Raw genomic sequence first — 18,480 nt, 5'->3', positions numbered from 1 at the left:
CCAAACAAATTGTCTAATAATTCCAAAACTTGTGACGACAAAAGAACGATATATTTGCACTTCGCTTCTAGTTCCACCAAGCCAGCATCATATTTCATGGTGCTCCTCCTTCACACCCATCAATGGAGCATGATGACGAAATAATTAATATGAATCGTTGTACACACATAATCTACAAAGAAGATAGTTATATACATATAGGCCTCGTTTGGCAGCTCGGACTGTACTGACTATTTCTGTCGGATAGTATAAATAGCCACCGAATAGTACTGACTAAATTAGTCGGGCGTTTGGTGCAGTATCGGATTAATGACCGTATTATTTATACTGTGTTTGGTACTGAACCGGATAGGACAAAAGAAAAAAAAAATTTAACAAATCTTTCTTTGTTTGTTGAACTTTTCTCATATTTATACCTATTGAAAACCACATAAATTTTCAAATAACAAAAAAATAGTAAATTTCATACATCAAATTCAAAATATTTTCTAATAACATAAAAAAAGGTTCACAAAAAGCAACTACAATCGTTACGATATATAATCCACCCACATATCCAAGTTCATAAAATATACAAATGCAAGGTGGTTTCAGTAAGAAACAGTTTGTCCAGATAGCCAAAATATATGCATGCTACTTTTAACAAAATATATGCATGCTACAGCTTTTAACAAAATATATTGTTGTTGGTTTGAAATGTCAATTGGGGTTACTTTGTCCAAGTAACATGAGTACAAATGCTTTTTTCATTGCACCATCCAAAGACGAGAATGTCCTCTCATTCTGTGGCTTTTCGAAAAGGATATTTAGTGCCTTGATTTGATCCTCAATAGACAAATCCATCTTTGACAATTCTGAAACAATCTCAGGTTTTGGATCCACTCCTTTCCCAAAAGCAACTTGTAAAACTTCACCCAACTTATCAACTGATTCAGAAAGCATTTCTTTAAATGCCACAGCAAGATCATTATCATTAGTAGCTCTCTTCCTTTCTTTGATCCATGTCTAGTGATAATATAAAATAACATTATTAGATAGTGGCAAAAAATTAAGTAACTGGAGCATGAATGCATAATAACACTGAAAACGGAAGGAAGCATGTTCACACACACACACGCACAATCTGCACACACACACACGCTGCACACACACACACACACACAATCTGCACACACACACACGCTGCACACACACACACACACACACACACACACACACAATCTGCACACACACACACGCTGCACACACACACACACACACACACAATCTGCACACACACACAATCTGCACACACACACACACACACACACACAATCTGCACACACACACACCCACACACGCTGCACACACAGACACACAATCTGCACACACACACACGCTGCACACACACACACACACAATCTGCGCACATTGCAAGCACAGACACACATACACACACACACACACGCTGCCCTTGGTTTTCTCTTGCATTGCAAGCACACACACGCTGCACACACACACACAATCTGCGCACATTGCAAGCAGACACACACACACACACACACACTGCCCTTGGTTTTCTCTTGCATTGCAAGCGAGCACACACACACACACACACACACAATCTGCGCACATTGCAAGCACAGACACACACACACGCTGCCCTTGGTTTTCTCTTGCATTGCAAGCACACACACACACACACGCTGCACACACACATACACATAATCTGCGCACATTGCAAGCACAGACACACACACACACTGCGCGCACACACACACACTGCGCGCACACACACACACACACCCTGCACACACACACACACACCCTGCACACACACACACCCTGCACACACACACACACCCACACCCTGCACACACACACACCCACACCCTGCACACACACACACACGCAGACACACCCTGCACACACACGCACACACACACGCTGCACACACACACACACACCCTACACACACACGCAGACACACCCTGCACACACACGCTGCACACACACACACACACACTGCACACACTATCTGCGCACATCGCTGCACGCACACACACACCCTGCACACACACACGCTGCACACACTATCTGCGCACATTGCAAGCACAGACACACACACACACACAGTGAGTTAAAATTGTAAGTTCAACACCAACAACAAACCCTAAATTCGACCCCAATAGAAAACCCTAAAATTCAAAAATTCTAATTAAAACACAAAATTACATAATCAATTGCATAATTAGAGAGAAAATGATAACTAGATTCAATCAATTGAAAGAAAATTGCAAGAAAAATAGGAGGGGGAAGAATAGAGGGAGGGGCGGAATCCTAGAAGAAGAAATTTGAAAAGTACTGTGATTCAAACGAAGAAGAAGAAGTTGAGAAGACGAACCTGGGATGAGAGGAAGAGAGAGTGCCTGGAGAGGAAGAAAGAGCACCTGGAGAGCACTGGAGAGCGCCTGTAGAGGAAGAGATGGTGAGGAAGACTGCTCTTTCCAACCGAAGCCCGACTAATTTGTACCGTGCATTTGCACGGTATTACTAAGCAGGTAAGCATCGGGTAAAAAAGGTGGGCCCGGATTATTTAATCCGGTGCTTATTTAATCCAAACGGTCACCAAACACGGTACACCGTATTATTAGTCCTATCCGGTACCTTATACGATGTACCAAACAGGGCCATAAGATAATTGCCAATACTTACCTCATCCATATCCATATCTTCAAAATAAGTGCAGCAACCGCTGTGTGCATTAGAACAAGAAGCTAGTTGTGAAACATGAATACTTAAATTGTTTCTAAAACTGAATGCATACTAATTAATTAAAGTTGAAAAATAAGTTCGAAATTAAGATTAAAGAACATGTACAAATATAAGATGAAAATAAATTAATACTTTGGGGTACCTTGAATTTCTTTCCATAACCAATTTTGGGCGCACATTAAGGCTTCCAATGTCTTTGGATGAAGTCTACTACGGTGTGGACTTACAAATCTCCCATTTGTACTGAAAACTGATTCGGAAGCAATTGTAGACACAGGAATAGCTAATATATCCTTTGCCAAAGCACTTAAGATAGGATATTTAGTCCCATTTGATTTCCCCAACCCAAAATATCAAAATCAAACGTTCTAGGCAAAACAGCCTCATCCAAATAGTGATCTAATTCTGACTTTACATTATCAGTACTTATAGTACTAGAAACAAACAAGTCAAAGTTATCCATTAAAGGATTCATCTCTTCAAAGCAATGTATTAAAAGCGTGAGGCTTGGGCGAGGCGTCCGAGGGGAAGCCTGGCCTAGGCGTGAGGTGTGAGGCGAAGCCTCATGGAAACAAAAATTTAAATATATATTATATGTAAGTATATTTATAACAATGTTTTAAAGAACTCGCCTCGGGGCGCGCCTAGGGCGCCCTTGAGGCTGGGCGGAGAGGCAAACGCCTCAGTTTTGCTGGAGTAGGCGAAATGCTTCGCCGGAGACGCCGAGGCGGCGGAGGCGCGCCTCAAGGCGTCTGGACGCCTTGTCAGACCTGTTTTTTTTTTTTTTTTTTTTTTTTTTTTTTTTTTTTTTTAAAACCATCCAAACCCAGTCTTCTACCCTACCTTCGAATTCGATCCCATTTTTCTGCCTCTGCCTTTTGCCTTCTGCCTTGTTGCGTCTTCTTCTCCCGCGCGCCAGAGGCTTAGAACATCCGTCCAGTGGCCACGCCGCCACGCTGCCATCACCCCGCCGCCGTCACCTCAGCACCATCAGCCCAGCCTCAGCGCCGTCAGTAAGATCCCAAAGGTTAGGGTTTCTGAAATTAGGGATTTAGTTTTCTGGGGAAGGTTTTGCAACTTTTGCTATAGAGGGGTTAATAGTTTTCTGGGGATTTAGTTTTCTAGGGATTTAGTTTTCTGGTTCTGGGGAAGGTTTTGCATTTTCTGGGGAAGGATTTCTGCGAGAGAGTGACAGAGAGAGAGACAGAGAGAAAGAAGCCGAGTAGAAAACAGGGGAATAAGCCCACGGTTTTATTTGTCTGTTTTGCAATTATACCATAAACTGTTTTGCAATTATGATTATACCATAAATTGTTTTGCAATCATACCATAAACTGTTTTGCAATTATAATTTATACCATAAACTGTTTTGCAATTATGATTATACCATAAATTGTTTTGCAATTATACCATAAAATGTTTTGCAATTATGATTATACCATAAACTGTTTTGCAATTATAATTTATATCATAAACTGTTTTGCAATTATGATTATACCATAAACTGTTTTGAATGACTATGGATTTGAGTGAAATATTGAGAATGGATGTTTATTTTACATAGTATTATTTTTTATACAATTATATGTATAATATATAAAACATATATATATAAAAAAATTAAATCTTGTAAGGCTTCGCCTCACGCCTCACGCCTAGGCTAGGCTTCGCCTCGGATGCCTCGCCCACGCCTCACGCTTTTAATACATTGGCTATTACAGAGAACTTCAAGGAAAATAAGGATGAATGGTCACAATTATAGGAAAATTTCAAGCAAAATAAAGGCTTAATGTTGCAATTATAAGTAATTTAAAAGGAAATAAAGGCTGAGTGAAGTAGTTATAGGGTATTTAAAATGATATAAAGCAATAATTATGGGAGTTTGAGAAAAACAAAGGGTTGAGTGGAGTAATTATAGGGTATTTAAAATGAAATAAATGGGCTGGAGTATTTATAAGGTATTTAAAATGAAATAAATGACGAAAATAAAAAGTTGAGTGGAGTATTTATAGGGTATTTAAAGACAAAAATTAAAAAAAAAACTCAAACCTAAAAAACCCTAGCCGTTGTCTTCATCTCCATCTCCATCTCCTTCGCTAGTTTCTTGGTCTGCAACTCAAAAACAGCCCTACAGCTAAAAGAAATCCAGATTTCTGCAACCTAAAAAAGAAAAAGGGGCGCCCAGTTGACGGCCAGTTGACGCCTCAGGCGCCTAGACGTGCCTCGACGAGCCTAGGCGAGTATTTCGCCCACTCCCACAAAACAGAGGCGAAAATCGTGAAGCCCTGCCTCCAAGGGCGCCTAGAGCGCCCCGAGACGAGTTTTTTAAAACATTGCTTCAAAGTCAGATTGATTCAATTGAGATGAAGTGAATGATGGTTGATGACCCATGTTAGAGATATGATTAGATCCACACTCTTTTACCAAATCATAACAATATTTGCGAATCTTATCAATTTCATTCAAAGCATAAGATCAATCATTTTATCATTTGTAGTGCAACTATCTACGGTTAATGTAGAAAACTTACGATCGAGGTTCCGATCTAGCAAGCACTCCATCAAAACATCTGAAATTTTCTCGGCGGTATGTGGACAAGGCACATAAATAAATCTGAAAAAAGTTACAAAGAAGATGGTTACAATAAAGAATCTGAAATATAAATCTAAAGCTAGACAATAATTAAATAGAAATTAAAGTATTAAAAATATCACCTTATTATTTCAGCTCTGCAACGTCCAAGAGTCATCAATAAAATGTGCTGTTATTACCATAAATCCTCTGTTCTGATTACTTGCAGTCCACATATCAGTAGTTATGGCAATTCTACTCTTATTTTCATCAAACAATTGCATTGTTGTCGAACGCTCATAATCATATATTTTTAGGATATCACTCTTGATTGTGTTTCTTGAAACAACCTTAAACAACGGTTGGACAACACTCATGAAGTTTCTAAATCCAACCTGCTCAACCATGGAAGGAGAGTACTCATGCAATATTATCATTCGGGCGAGAGCTCTCCTTGCACTTTCTTGATCAAATGTATACAACTCTACTTTCCCATCTCCCACTTTTTGGGTTAGCGTTTGCTTCAATTTTTTTTTGTCTCCGACGTGGACATATCGTCACATGATGCCTTAAATGGCTGGTTCCATTTCCAGTGTTCCCACCAAGCTTCTTGTTACAATAATTACATATTGCTTTTATCACCCCATCAACTTCTTGTGTAATGTTGCCACACCAAACTGCGAAGTCTCGAATTATTACGTTCACAATGATCACCTCCAGGTTCCTCAATCTCACCAGCAACCTCATTTGGAGTTGGTATATCTTGGGGCTGAGCAATTTGATTTGGTATTTCTTGTTGCACAACACTTGGATTCAATGTAGGTGCTAGATTACAATCAGTTGGGGTTGATATTATTTCTTCTTGAGACTTAAATTTTCTTTTAGACATTTTGATTGCAGCGAACACAACCAAATCCATTAATATGTAAACCAAGACATGGTATAATACTGAAACTGAATCAATTAACATGTAAACTAAATATATAACAACAAACAAGAAGACAATTATTGATTTAATTTTTCATAATTCTATGGGCTCATAACATATGTAATAAACTAGAAAACTGATGCTAATTGAGAATTTGCATGAATCAAATAATATGAAAAAGAATGAAAGAGTACCTATTGAGCTGACAACATGCACCAATTTCTTGATAGTGAGACTCTTGAAGAGAGATGAATCTAATAAACTTGGAACATTTGATAATTGATATATCAAATGATTCAATGAATTAATTTGGTTGAGTATAACAATAAGAGTATTGAATTGATGAGGTTGTTGGTATGCCCCATGCATGATGTTTGGTGCATAATCAAGATAGTATAGGGTTTGATGCATGCATAATGAATTAGTATAGGGAGGGTTCGGTAAATTGAATAAAATTATATTATATACCAAATATATATATATATATATATATATATATATATATATATAATATTCAGGTCGGATTATGGGACGGATACGGATTTTTTTTTGAGAAGAAACTATAACAGTTTATTAAAAAAGAAAAGTGAAATACACAGAAGTGGATAAGAAATCCACCAAGAACAGAACAAGAAAAACTCTCCATAGGATCAGATTACAAGTAGGACAACCTCAACCAAAATCATTTTACTACTGCTAACATATCCCACAGTATGTGAGAAAGAGAGTAATTCTTAAATTCATTTGAAACTGAAGCCCAGAAGGCTGCCCAATATCTTACTCTTCCCCATAGATCTGCTACCCCCACACCAGTATAATCCTCAAAAATTCTTTTGTTACGCTCCAACCAAATGTTCCAAAAAACTGCCGACACCAGACAACCCCACAAAGCTTTAGCTTTCCTCCCAATTCCTAGAGCCTCAAAATTAGTGCTTAGAAGCTCGAAACAACCCTTTGGGATGACCCAGGGACGGATACGGATTAGGGATCCCTATAATCATATCCAAAACCATAACCGAATAAAGTTCACGGTTTTTCCCCATATCCATACCATACCGGAATTTTCATATCCAAATCCAATCCATTCGGGTGGTTATCCACGTTTATCGGGTTTAACGGTTAGAATTGCCATCCCCATCCCTCCAAGCCAAACGTAAAATAAAAAGTGAACACTCTTTTGTTTTATCTTCTCTTGTAAAACATACGTTTCTATTGCACATGAGCATCTTTCTACATTCCTCATTTCTTACTTTCCCCCCCCCCCCCCCCCCCCCCCCCCCCCCCCCCCCCCCCCCTCTCCTCTCTTTTCATTCTTTGGCTATGACACAGGCTTGCCTACTCGATGAGAAAAATGATGGCAGATAAGGCCTTGGTATGTCTTAATTGTTTTTTCAGTTTTATGGCTTTGCAGAACTTTAATTTTATATACTTTTGTTGGGGTTTAAGCATATGATGGAGCTCTAAATGTAGGTGCGGAGGCTGTCTGCATGTGAAACCATGGGCTCTGCAACTACTATATGCAGCGACAAGACTGGAACCTTAACATTGAACAAGGTGGGTGTAACTTACCCCACGATGGAGTTCTAAATGCACAGTTTCTTCTGTTGTTCAATATATGGCGACCGAGGTGTTGAGGTCTTATTGACCAGGCTAGTTTTGTTGATGTTATTTTGAGGGTTCAAATCAGCTAAAGTATGTCTCACTAAAAGAAAATTTAGTCAATTGGTGTGGCTGTTGTGAGATTAAAAATGGTGGTGGATGTGAGCAGAACAAATGTTATGGACATTTTTTTTTGTAATTGTGCATAGGACAGGGGAAGACACTGGTGGTTTGTGTCTCTCTTGCTCTGTCACTCTCTCTCTCTCTCTCTCTCTCTCTCTCTCTCACTCTTCTGTTCTCTAGCTTAAGATTGCTAATGAGTGATATTCTTTTTTACATTCCTCTTGAGTATAGATGACTGTTGTTGAGGCTATTACTGGTGGGGGGAAAATCGATCTCTCTGGCAGTAAGTCAGACGTGTCTCCAATGCTATCATCTTTGCTTATTGAAGGCATTGCATTGAATACAAATGGCAGTGTATATACGCCTGAGGTATGCTTAAAGTATTTGTGTTGCTTTCTTGGTACATTATTTTAGCAGAATAATGAGTGGTAAAGGCTGAGGCTCAGACTGTTTCTTCCCTTTTGTAGACTGGCGGTGATATAGAGGTTTCTGGATCACCAACTGAAAAGGCAATTCTGCAATTGGGAATCAAGGTTCTTTAGTTGGTTTTCCAATTCATGTATCTTGCCACTTCTCACGGGTGACTACATCCCTTAAACTTGCCACTAATTGTTGATAACTTCTTTGCAGCTCGGAATGAATTTTGATGCCATCAGGTCCAAGTCTTCAATTCTTCACGTGTTCCCATTCAACTCAGAGAAAAAACGGGGCGGTGCTGCTGTTAAATTGGTAGGCAACTTAAGAATCATACCTTGCCACACTAAGCTTTCTTGGTTATATGTGATATATTATGCGGCACTTTAAGATTGTATGTTTTGACTTTTGTTTTAGATTCATTGTTGTGTCTATTTGTTAACTTCGTGGATGCAAAAATTATTTCAGGAATCTGGATGATTTAATATTATATGTTCTCTTTTGTAAAATGTCTTCATATATCAGTCACAGTACACAGGGAAGAATATTAGTATTCTCATTGTGGATAACTTCTTTTGCATTCAAGGGATACTGCAAGTAATGGTTGATTGCCTTTTATCTATCTGTACAGCCCAATACTGAAGTTCATATTCACTGGAAAGGGGCTGCTGAAATAGTCTTGGCCTGTTGTACAAAGTACCTGGATCCTAATGACCAGTTGGTAGCTATGGATGAAGGCAAGGTAGGAGAAAATTTTGGCTTTTACATGATAAAATTATAGTTAACTTCTGCAGTTTCACCTTTAGTGAAACACTCGTATAGTACAGTCTCTATTTTTTCTTCCTATTATTTTAGTCACTTCTTTCCAGGTTGAGATGATTTTAACACCCCTTTAAGTTTTTATGATCTTGCAAGACAGAATAACCTTTTTTATAAGCTTGAACAAATTTGAAGTTGTACAATTATCCAGAATTATCATTTATATGAATCTTGTTCCTAAACTCATTTTCTTACTATTTTGTGTTCCTTTTATGTTTTCTTTGAACTTTGGAAGGTTATAACTAATGCTTCATTCGAATGAAATATGCCTTTTTCTGCAGTCAACCATGTTCAGGAAGTCAATTGAGGATATGGCTACCCGCAGTTTGCGTTGTGTTGCCATTGCTTATAGACCACATGAATTGGAAAATGTTCCAGGTGATGAACAACTATCTGAGTGGGTGTTGCCTGATGATGACCTTGTCTTGCTTGCTATTGTTGGTATAAAGGTAGTGCGTTCATAAATTCAGACATTGCATTACTAACTTTGATGAGGAGCATGTAACATTTAACATCCTCTGTTCTAAGCTGATATGTTGCTTCTTTTGCGGCACCTTCCATATTTGCATTCACTTGTAGTTTGTTTAGTTTATTTAGAGAATTAAAAAAATTGCAGGATCCTTGTCGGTCTGGGGTGGGAGATGCAGTGCGACTATGCCAAAAAGCTGGTGTTAAGGTATTATTTAGTAACATCAATGTGGATGGTATTCTGAATTTTTGTTCTTCATATAGAGGGGTGTTTATTTTCGGATTAAGAGTATTAGGCCGGAGAGAGCAGAAAGGGTTCAGTCCCCAACTCGTAGAAAGCCCATAGATTCTATGCTAATAAGTTTGGCTGTCAATTTGTATCAATTTCTTGTTTATTCTGCAACAATGGTAGATCAACTTCCCTCTTTGTTTGTCATAGGGGTGTCCTATTCATATTAATTCAGGGTGGTGCAATCCACACACCCCTTTTTACTTCCCAAACACCCCTTGGTAATTTATGTCCTTTGATCCTCCTCAATTCATTTGATCTGACGGTCGGAATTGAGAGGGGTGTGTGGAAGGTAAAAAGGGGTGCGGATGGTACCACCCTGAATTTATTGTATTGTTTTGTAGATTTTTTTTCAGCCTCCAATTGCTCCCTCATTTCCTTGCTCTTAAATTTTTTATCATTATTTTGAGTTTTATACACTTGGTCTAAATGCAGTTGTTTTTGCACTGGTGGTAAGGTCATTATGTGTCAATATATGTCCTTTTGTGATTATTTTTAGTTAGGTTTAGATACATGTCTATCTGTATTTTATTCGTACGGTAACTGTAAATCAGAAGAATCAATTTAGTTTATATAGAAATTTACTACTGTTTAAAATTTTGTTTTCATAAATTAATTTCTGGGTATCCTTTTAAATATTGTTCGTAGAAAGTGAACACGTGATGTTGTAGCTTAAGTTCTCCTTCCAATCTGATAATTTTGTAGGTACGCATGGTCACAGGTGACAATCTTCATACTGCGAAAGCGATTGCTATGGAATGTGGCATACTTGCTCCAGATTCAGATGCTACCCAGCCAACTCTCATTGAAGGAACAGCTTTCCGTGAACTTTCAGATAAGCAGAGAGAAGATTGTGCTGAAAAGATTTCGGTATGATCTGAGTAATTGAATATCTAATCGTATTTACTTTATGTTTCTGGTGACATGTTTTGATGATTGACGTATGAACACCAGCTTTGTGGAAAATAGATTCTTTTTTGTGTAATGTGCAGGTGATGGGGCGGTCTTCCCCCAATGACAAGCTTCTGCTTGTGCAAGCATTGAGGAGAAGGGGTCATGTTGTTGCTGTAACTGGAGATGGCACTAATGATGCTCCTGCACTGCACGAGGTCTCTCAAATGTTTCAACTTCAGTCTTTTTTTGTCTTTTTATTTTATTTTATTGTAGCAGCTATGTGTTTGAATCCCTGCACTGGTTTTGTAGTGTAGCGGACCATTTATTGTCCCTTTTAGCTTTAGTGTTAAATGAGTTTATGTTTTGATGGTTTTTTTTTTCTTTTTGTTTTTGTTTTTTTTTTTTTTTTTGGGAAATAATCAACATTCGAGTTCAGGCTGACATCGGTCTTGCAATGGGTATTCAAGGGACTGAAGTTGCCAAAGAGAGTTCAGATATCATTATCTTGGACGATAATTTTGCTTCAGTTGTGAAGGTTAGTAACTCTGAACATTTTGCAATTTTTCTTAGTAATATCATTGTGTATTGTGTTGTCGCACTCTGTTCTACCTTTAATAGACCATGTTGTCTAGTGCTTTAATTAATCAGTAACATACACACAAGCTCATTCTTCTATTTGGACTGTAAGTCTGTAACAAAAGTTCAGGTGCTTCATTCAGCAATTCCAACCAACAGATGATACATACTTTTAATTAATTTATTACTTTGTTCTCTCTGAGTTCTCACTTTTAATTTTTCTCGCATCGCCCTCACCCTTCAGTGAATAGGATAGCACTCAGTGTGCATATATGGTGTCCCAAATGTACAACTTACTTTTCCACTTTAGGCTTTTATACTTCGAAGTTTGCTTTTTGTTTAGCCATACAATTACAGAAAAATAGCATCGAATGCTTTGTCAAGAATATTGCTTCAATAAAACTGCTAGACGAAAATGGCAAACAACTGAGAGCATCAGTGACCTTTTCATCCTCAATAGCACAGCATCACTGAAACAAATTAATGACTGGAAAGGATGGGAATTCGAAAAAGATTGAGATTATATCCGATTAGACCCATCGAAGCAACATAATTTTATAGTGGTTTGTAGATGATATTAGAAAATCTCTGGTTTTCTGCCGAGGTAGAAATGGCATGGAAAGTCGTGAAATTGGCTTGACCATTCGGAGAACCATCCAAGAAATCATTCCTCTAATCTTCCAATCTGCTCTCTTTGCTTTGGGAACCATTTACCTATGGGGAGGGTTTGTTTTGCATTTTGAAATTGGTGGTCAGGCTGAGAGATGTCAATAGTTTTGGAGATGGCTGAGAGTTAATTCCTAGAGTGTGGATTTAAAAGAAAATATGTTGAGAGGATAGAGTAGGGGGAAGCAAAATGTATGAAAGAAGTGCATACAAAGTTTTGATTAAACAAAAAGAAAAAAGGCAGTTGTTTAGGGAGTGTCAGCATGGTGATAAACTGACCAGATTAACCATATGCCATTAACTGTGTTTACACGTCATGTCTGAGTTGTTGAATGTACTGTTAAAGTCTGGATTGGAGAATGGCCGTATGTGTATCTAAAATCTATTTTGGTCTGTTTTTTCATTATTATTTCAAGTGCCGATTCAGAAACCAAATTTGCAATATTTAGCAGTGTTTTTGTTCATCTAATGGTTGTAGGTTGTTAGATGGGGTCGATCTGTATATGCAAATATTCAGAAATTCATCCAATTCCAGCTTACAGTCAATGTAGCAGCACTAATTATAAATGTCGTGGCAGCCATTTCATCTGGTGATGTACCGCTAAATGCTGTTCAGGTTCTCACTCTCTCTACTCTCTTTATCTCTATCTCTATCTCTGTGTATATGCATATATCTCTCGTCCTCCATGTGTATACCTGTTGATGCCTCTTTTTCTTGTGCTTGATGCAGCTTCTGTGGGTGAATCTTATCATGGATACTCTTGGAGCACTAGCATTGGCTACGGAGCCACCTACAGACCACTTGATGGACAGACCCCCTGTTGGTCGAAGGTAATATTTTATGTGATGACAGCTTCCTTTTACAGAACAAAAACATAAAATCCCATTAGATCACCAAATACGCTATCTTAATCAATATGTTAGTCACCTAAATTTTAGGAAAATTTGGGAGCATTTTGTTTTAGTTGACAAAAAATTATCATCTCTTCCTTTATTTATTTATTTATTTCCTTTATTTATTTTGTCATGCTGTTTAGGATAAAGTTCTTGTTTATGTTGTGTTCCGGATCTCTACCCTCAAAGGTGATGCAAGGGAACAAGACTCGATATTTTCTATGACAAACTTAGTTACAGTATTTCCATATTTTGTGCCCAAATGTGTTTCAGTTAGGTTTCCTTTTTATCGATTACATCTAGTTTTCCAAGTCCTTATCAACATTTGACAATGCTTATCGTAGCCATATTATTTACATAACTTTAACAAGGAACTAACTTCTGAAATTGTACGGCATCAGTGGGATTGCGAGAGAAATTTCCAAATCCTTTTTACACTGTCTTGTGCACAGAATCCAAAAGTGTTGTGTTATTGTTTTGAATGTTCATGCCTTCTTCTTGGCCCATATGTATTGGATACTTCATGTCATTAAGCAGACTATTTGCTTTCCGGATGGTTATAGTAATGAACTTATGGTACAATGTTTTACAGAGAGCCGCTCATAACAAATATAATGTGGAGGAACTTGTTGGTTCAGGTACATGCGTTTCTTGATTTTTTTTGTAAATTGAAGTATTGGTGCTCTATAACATGTATTGTCATGCCATACTCTGCTTTTGTCGTTTATATTTTTGACATTATTGTCTGAACTTCAGGCTTTCTACCAAGTCACTGTCCTACTTGTCCTCAACTTCCGAGGAATAAGTATACTGAAGCTACATGGTTCCAATGCTAACACAGTGAAGAATACTCTGATATTCAATACATTTGTCCTATGTCAGGTAAGTCTACATTTGTTGTTTTCTCTGGTGCCCCTTGTCAAGTAAGTCTGACAAATCAACTTCTCACGTCAAGTTTTCCTATCAAGTTCTGTACTAAGTTGCTACTAAAGTTGATCTGTTGAAAATGATATGTAACTTGTTAGTTCAGATCTAGTGGAATATTGTTTGGATTTCTAGTGTTGTGACCAGCTGATATGAAGCTGCTAGAGTTTATTCATTTGTACTTTTAAACATGATTTATCAAAAGGACGTCTTTAATAAGTGTAACGTTCAACTTGCAACGTCTTTAATAAGTGTAATGTACAACTTGCAGATTTTCAATGAATTCAATGCTCGAAAGCCTGATGAGTTCAATATATTCAAGGGGATAACCAAGAACTACCTTTTTATAGGAATAGTGACAGTAACTCTTGTACTTCAGGTGATACTTTAGTGCTTTTGTTTTTCTCATGTGATTTTGGTGAAAGTTTGCATTTGTTTACACTTGGCTTTTCCCTCTTTTTTTTGGTCAGATTATCATAGTCGAGTTCCTTGGGAAGTTCACTAAAACAAAACCACTTACTTGGAATCTTTGGCTGATTTCAGCTGTAATAGCTTTTATCAGGTGAGTTGGTGAAGACACCGTTAAAGTTCAATTGATGTTACGATGATATTTATTATTTGTCCCAAACGAAGCTATATGATTATGGTGTGTTTTGTAGTATAAGTTAAACCCTCTGGAGTCTCTAGTTTTCCTTTGTTGGTTGACTCAACTCTCCTCTTCTGCAGTTGGCCTCTTGCTGTTCTCGGGAAGCTGATTCCGGTTCCAGAAACTCCTCTCTTCAAGTATTTTACAAGAATGATCCCTGGGCGAAGAAACAGTCCAGAGGTAAGAGTTCTTGTATATTTTAGCTTCGGGATTAAGATGTATTACTATATTCCGAGCCCGTGATTAATAGTCACCTGCACTTTCGTCTTTCAGGGTAGTCAGTAGGAAGTGTGAAGATATACTGCAGTTACAGCAGCGGGTTTCATAGTTTTCTGGATCTGCATCATTCTCTTTTTCGGTTTTTGGCTTGACAGATCATATTTCACAGAATCCACAAACTAATATTTTGTTAAGTTGGGTATGTACTTGCAGCGGTTCAGCTTTACAGAAGCCATACTCGGTTTGGTCTCCACTGACCGGAATTTTACGTGTGCAGTTTATGTACTTAAGGACTGATTTGGGGTTTTACAGTTCGACTTGTTTTTGGAATGATGGATTAGTCTATAAAAAAATAAAAATTTCAACCTAAACCCTAAGCAGTAAGATCAAAGGGAAACTGCCGAAATGATCGGTATTCAAATCCCAACTACCGAAATGATCAGTTTTTTAATATGCCGTCTGCATCTGATTATTATGTTGTCAATATTTGATTTAATTTTGAATAGTTCATCAATCGCGATTTGATTTCTGATGCCATCAGTAATAATGATATGCAAATCAAGAGTAGGCCGGAAGGCTCTCTTCCCAGCAACATTGTGGGAGAACAGGTCACATATGACAAGTACAAAGGCAGTGAACATATGTATACAGTCATTAATCTTTCAAATTCAGAATTACAATTAACAAAACCATAAGGAACATTTTGATTAAAGACCAATTTCCTTTGCGTCCATTAGAATCAAAGAAAAACTAATAAAAATGACTTGAAAACTTTGAGTTTTAATGATAAGGACAAAATAAAGGGTAAAATGAATAGTATCATGATTGATTTTTTAGTGAAAAAATGTGGTTTTCGTTAAAGTGAACAGTACTGAGAGCTTTTTGTTAAAGTACATGGCGTTGGTGAATCACACGATCGTAATCAGGAGGAAGCTGAAATGTCTATGTGAGTCTTTTCAGCTTTTGGAAACGTGGACTGTCATGGCAAAGCTACCAACTGGTTCCCTTATTTTAAAACAAAATATTTGAAAACCAAAACCTTAAGTCGTAATTATATCGGTGTGTATTTAGTTGTTACGTAATGATTCTAAGCAAAGAGTTAATGTACGCGTGACTGGACAATTCAACTAAAATAAACTGAGTTCTTCATTTGGTAATTATAAAAGTTGCTAGTTTTTATACAGATACCATGCAACATATTGTCCCAAACGTACAAGTTGATCATGTACATATCTTGATATATACCTTCAATGTACTAACTTGTAGGCATTGGTTTTTATGGTAATTCAAATATGCAGTGGGGTAAGAAGCTTCCATAGCAATGCCACAAAGACCTTCCTTTGCCTCAATACCTCTTTGCATTCTTATGTACCCTTCTTCACCCCATTCTGTGCCCCATGAATTCTTCACCAACCAATATTTGGTACCATCATCACTAACTCCATAACCAACAGCAGTAACACCATGATCAAGACTCGTTCCACAAGTTCCTGTAAAGACACCACTTGAATAGAATTGAAAGTCGGAACCGCCAGCGTCAATGGCAACAGAAATTGGTTGATTAGCAACGGCCTTCATTAGGGCATCTTCATGGTTTGCAGGCACATCTTCATGACCAGTTATCTTGGCTGCATGATTGGCCTCCTTCTTGGTGTTGCAAGTACCATCAACTCCAGTGTACGGGTAATTAGCCTCGGTACTAAGCCCATGGTTTTGATTGATGAACTGAAATGCTTCATCCATCAAACCACCCTGACAACCTTGGTCTACACCGCTTGTGTCACAATCAACCAGCTCTTGCTCAGACAAAGATATCAATTTACCAGTTGTGAGCTTTCTAATCCCTTCCATTGCTGCCACTGCTGAAAAAAGCCCAACAACATCCTGCATGTATATAATTGAAATTAAATATTGGGTTGTTTTTGCTTGATAAATTAAACCAGGTTTAGATTAATAGACGTTGATTTTTAATCTTGCAATTAAATCGTAATTTTTTTTAACAAACGATATTATCTACACAAAGGGGGTGGGGCTTCAAATAAAATTGATTACCACATTGGCCTTGGTCCTTGATGGGTGTAACGGCTCCTTTCTTTCTCCAATCTACAGTTGGTGGTGCGGTAACATTTTCATATTTGAAAGAAGTCTTTGCTGAACATTCGTGCCCCATGAATCCATTTCTTGAGGCTTTGAATTGTTCATTTGTAAGGTCTGCAAATTGATTGACGCTCAATTTGTAAAGTTTGTTTGCATCCTTATTGGAAGATTCAATAAATGCCACATTTTCCTTGAATATGTTGAAACGCTTCTCCTTCTCGTTAATGTCGGTATATACACGTCCATAACGAGCCATCCATTGCTCGTATTTCCCATACATTGATGCATCTTGGAGAGCACGAGAAGTGGCTTGAGAAGACAAGGCTCCCAACATGAAGATCAAAGCCAAACAAATACATTTGCAGTAGCACTGGTTAATGGACTCCATGGTGTATAGCTAGTAAGGGACGCAACTATAGTATTTGATGAAGTAAATGAATTCAAGCAACTAAGGTATACTGAAATGGCAGTCTCTTCACGGTTTACGTAGGTAAGAGAATAGTGTTGCGATCTCCGTGCCCCAAAAGTTGAGCTGCAATCTTCGTGCCCTATAAGATGTTCCGACATATCATATATATATACACACACACACATGCATGCCTGCGAGGTTTTGCATGTATTTTTATATTGTTTTTTTGTTTTAAGTCACAATAAATTACTAGCAATACATGTCCTTATTTGCATATATACTGGTTCATATAACCTTAAACTATGTGAATCAATACAAATATATAACTTTGTTTTATTTGCAAAATTCGTTAACTTGGAGAACTAGACTCAAATTTTGAATCTAATGTTCTAACGCAAATAACTTTGCTTAATTAGAATATAGGGTAAAGTACAAAAAAATACCTCAACTATTAGTGTCACGATATTTTCATACCTCATCTTTTAAAATTGACAATGTCATACCTCATCTTTAGAATTTATGCCAATGTTATACCTTCTGTTAGCTTGGCCGTTTATTTCTCAGTTAAATGCTGACGACTTAGCTTGGCCGGTTATTTCTCAGTTAAATACTGACGACGTGGCTTGATTCGGGGCCCACTTTCTATTAAAAAATGATTAAAAACTAAAGAAATTATTTAATATTTTTTTAAATATTAAAACAAAAGTTAAAAAGGAAAAAAAAAAAAAAAAAAAGCCCTCACTTCGTCCCTTCCCCACCCCACCACTCTCTCTCTCTCTCTTCTCCCCCATCTTCATCCTCCTGCTTAATCTTCAACAAAAAAAAAAAAAAAAAAAAGAACGCAACCCAGAAAGAAGAAGAACGGGAAGAAGGAAGGAAAAAAAAAAAAAAAAAACCCAAACCAAACGCAGTTTGTCTCCCCCTCCAAAGAAAGAAAGAAAAAAAAAAAAAAACCATTTGAAACTGAATTGCTACTTTATTCTTGTTATTGATAGAGTGGTAATCTCCGCCCCTGTCAAATAAAGAGGGATGGGTTCGAGAGGAGCAGCGACGGTAGTGTCGCGGCTGACACGAGCAAGCATAACGAGAACGAAATTGCGACTTTTCAAACATTTGTTTTAATGGTTTATCAGCATGATTTCCTTTAAATGATAATGAAGTTGGATTTCGTATAAGTTTGTATCAACTTT

At 37.6% G+C, this 18,480-nt stretch overlaps 1 protein-coding gene and 1 pseudogene across 1 annotated transcript in view; one reads left to right on the top strand and one right to left on the bottom strand.

Moving 5' to 3' along the window:
- LOC103950470 (calcium-transporting ATPase 10, plasma membrane-type) overlaps nucleotides 1-15,155 on the top strand; it is a 29,141-nt gene extending 13,986 nt beyond the window's left edge. Inside the window, exons 19-37 of the mRNA XM_018648245.2 lie at nucleotides 7,583-7,625; nucleotides 7,724-7,807; nucleotides 8,207-8,344; nucleotides 8,443-8,508; nucleotides 8,606-8,704; nucleotides 9,021-9,131; nucleotides 9,490-9,657; nucleotides 9,825-9,884; nucleotides 10,671-10,835; nucleotides 10,958-11,074; nucleotides 11,296-11,394; nucleotides 12,580-12,717; nucleotides 12,832-12,932; nucleotides 13,588-13,633; nucleotides 13,752-13,877; nucleotides 14,191-14,298; nucleotides 14,390-14,481; nucleotides 14,646-14,745; nucleotides 14,839-15,155. Of these exons, the coding sequence (XP_018503761.2) occupies nucleotides 7,583-7,625; nucleotides 7,724-7,807; nucleotides 8,207-8,344; nucleotides 8,443-8,508; nucleotides 8,606-8,704; nucleotides 9,021-9,131; nucleotides 9,490-9,657; nucleotides 9,825-9,884; nucleotides 10,671-10,835; nucleotides 10,958-11,074; nucleotides 11,296-11,394; nucleotides 12,580-12,717; nucleotides 12,832-12,932; nucleotides 13,588-13,633; nucleotides 13,752-13,877; nucleotides 14,191-14,298; nucleotides 14,390-14,481; nucleotides 14,646-14,745; nucleotides 14,839-14,850 (1,873 nt within the window). The 3' untranslated portion in view covers nucleotides 14,851-15,155. The remainder of the gene's footprint in view (nucleotides 1-7,582; nucleotides 7,626-7,723; nucleotides 7,808-8,206; nucleotides 8,345-8,442; nucleotides 8,509-8,605; nucleotides 8,705-9,020; nucleotides 9,132-9,489; nucleotides 9,658-9,824; nucleotides 9,885-10,670; nucleotides 10,836-10,957; nucleotides 11,075-11,295; nucleotides 11,395-12,579; nucleotides 12,718-12,831; nucleotides 12,933-13,587; nucleotides 13,634-13,751; nucleotides 13,878-14,190; nucleotides 14,299-14,389; nucleotides 14,482-14,645; nucleotides 14,746-14,838) is intronic.
- An 838-nt stretch (nucleotides 15,156-15,993) lies between these two features.
- On the bottom strand, nucleotides 15,994-17,803 carry LOC103950469 (annotated as a pseudogene).
- Nucleotides 17,804-18,480: the final 677 nt, after the last annotated feature.

Source organism: the organism of the source record quoted next, unplaced genomic scaffold, assembly GCF_019419815.1.
Source record: "Pyrus x bretschneideri cultivar Hongxiangsu unplaced genomic scaffold, Pyrus_bretschneideri_v1 Contig36, whole genome shotgun sequence".
Taxonomy (NCBI): Eukaryota; Viridiplantae; Streptophyta; class Magnoliopsida; order Rosales; family Rosaceae; genus Pyrus; species Pyrus x bretschneideri.
This window is presented reverse-complemented; position numbering and strand designations above follow the sequence as displayed.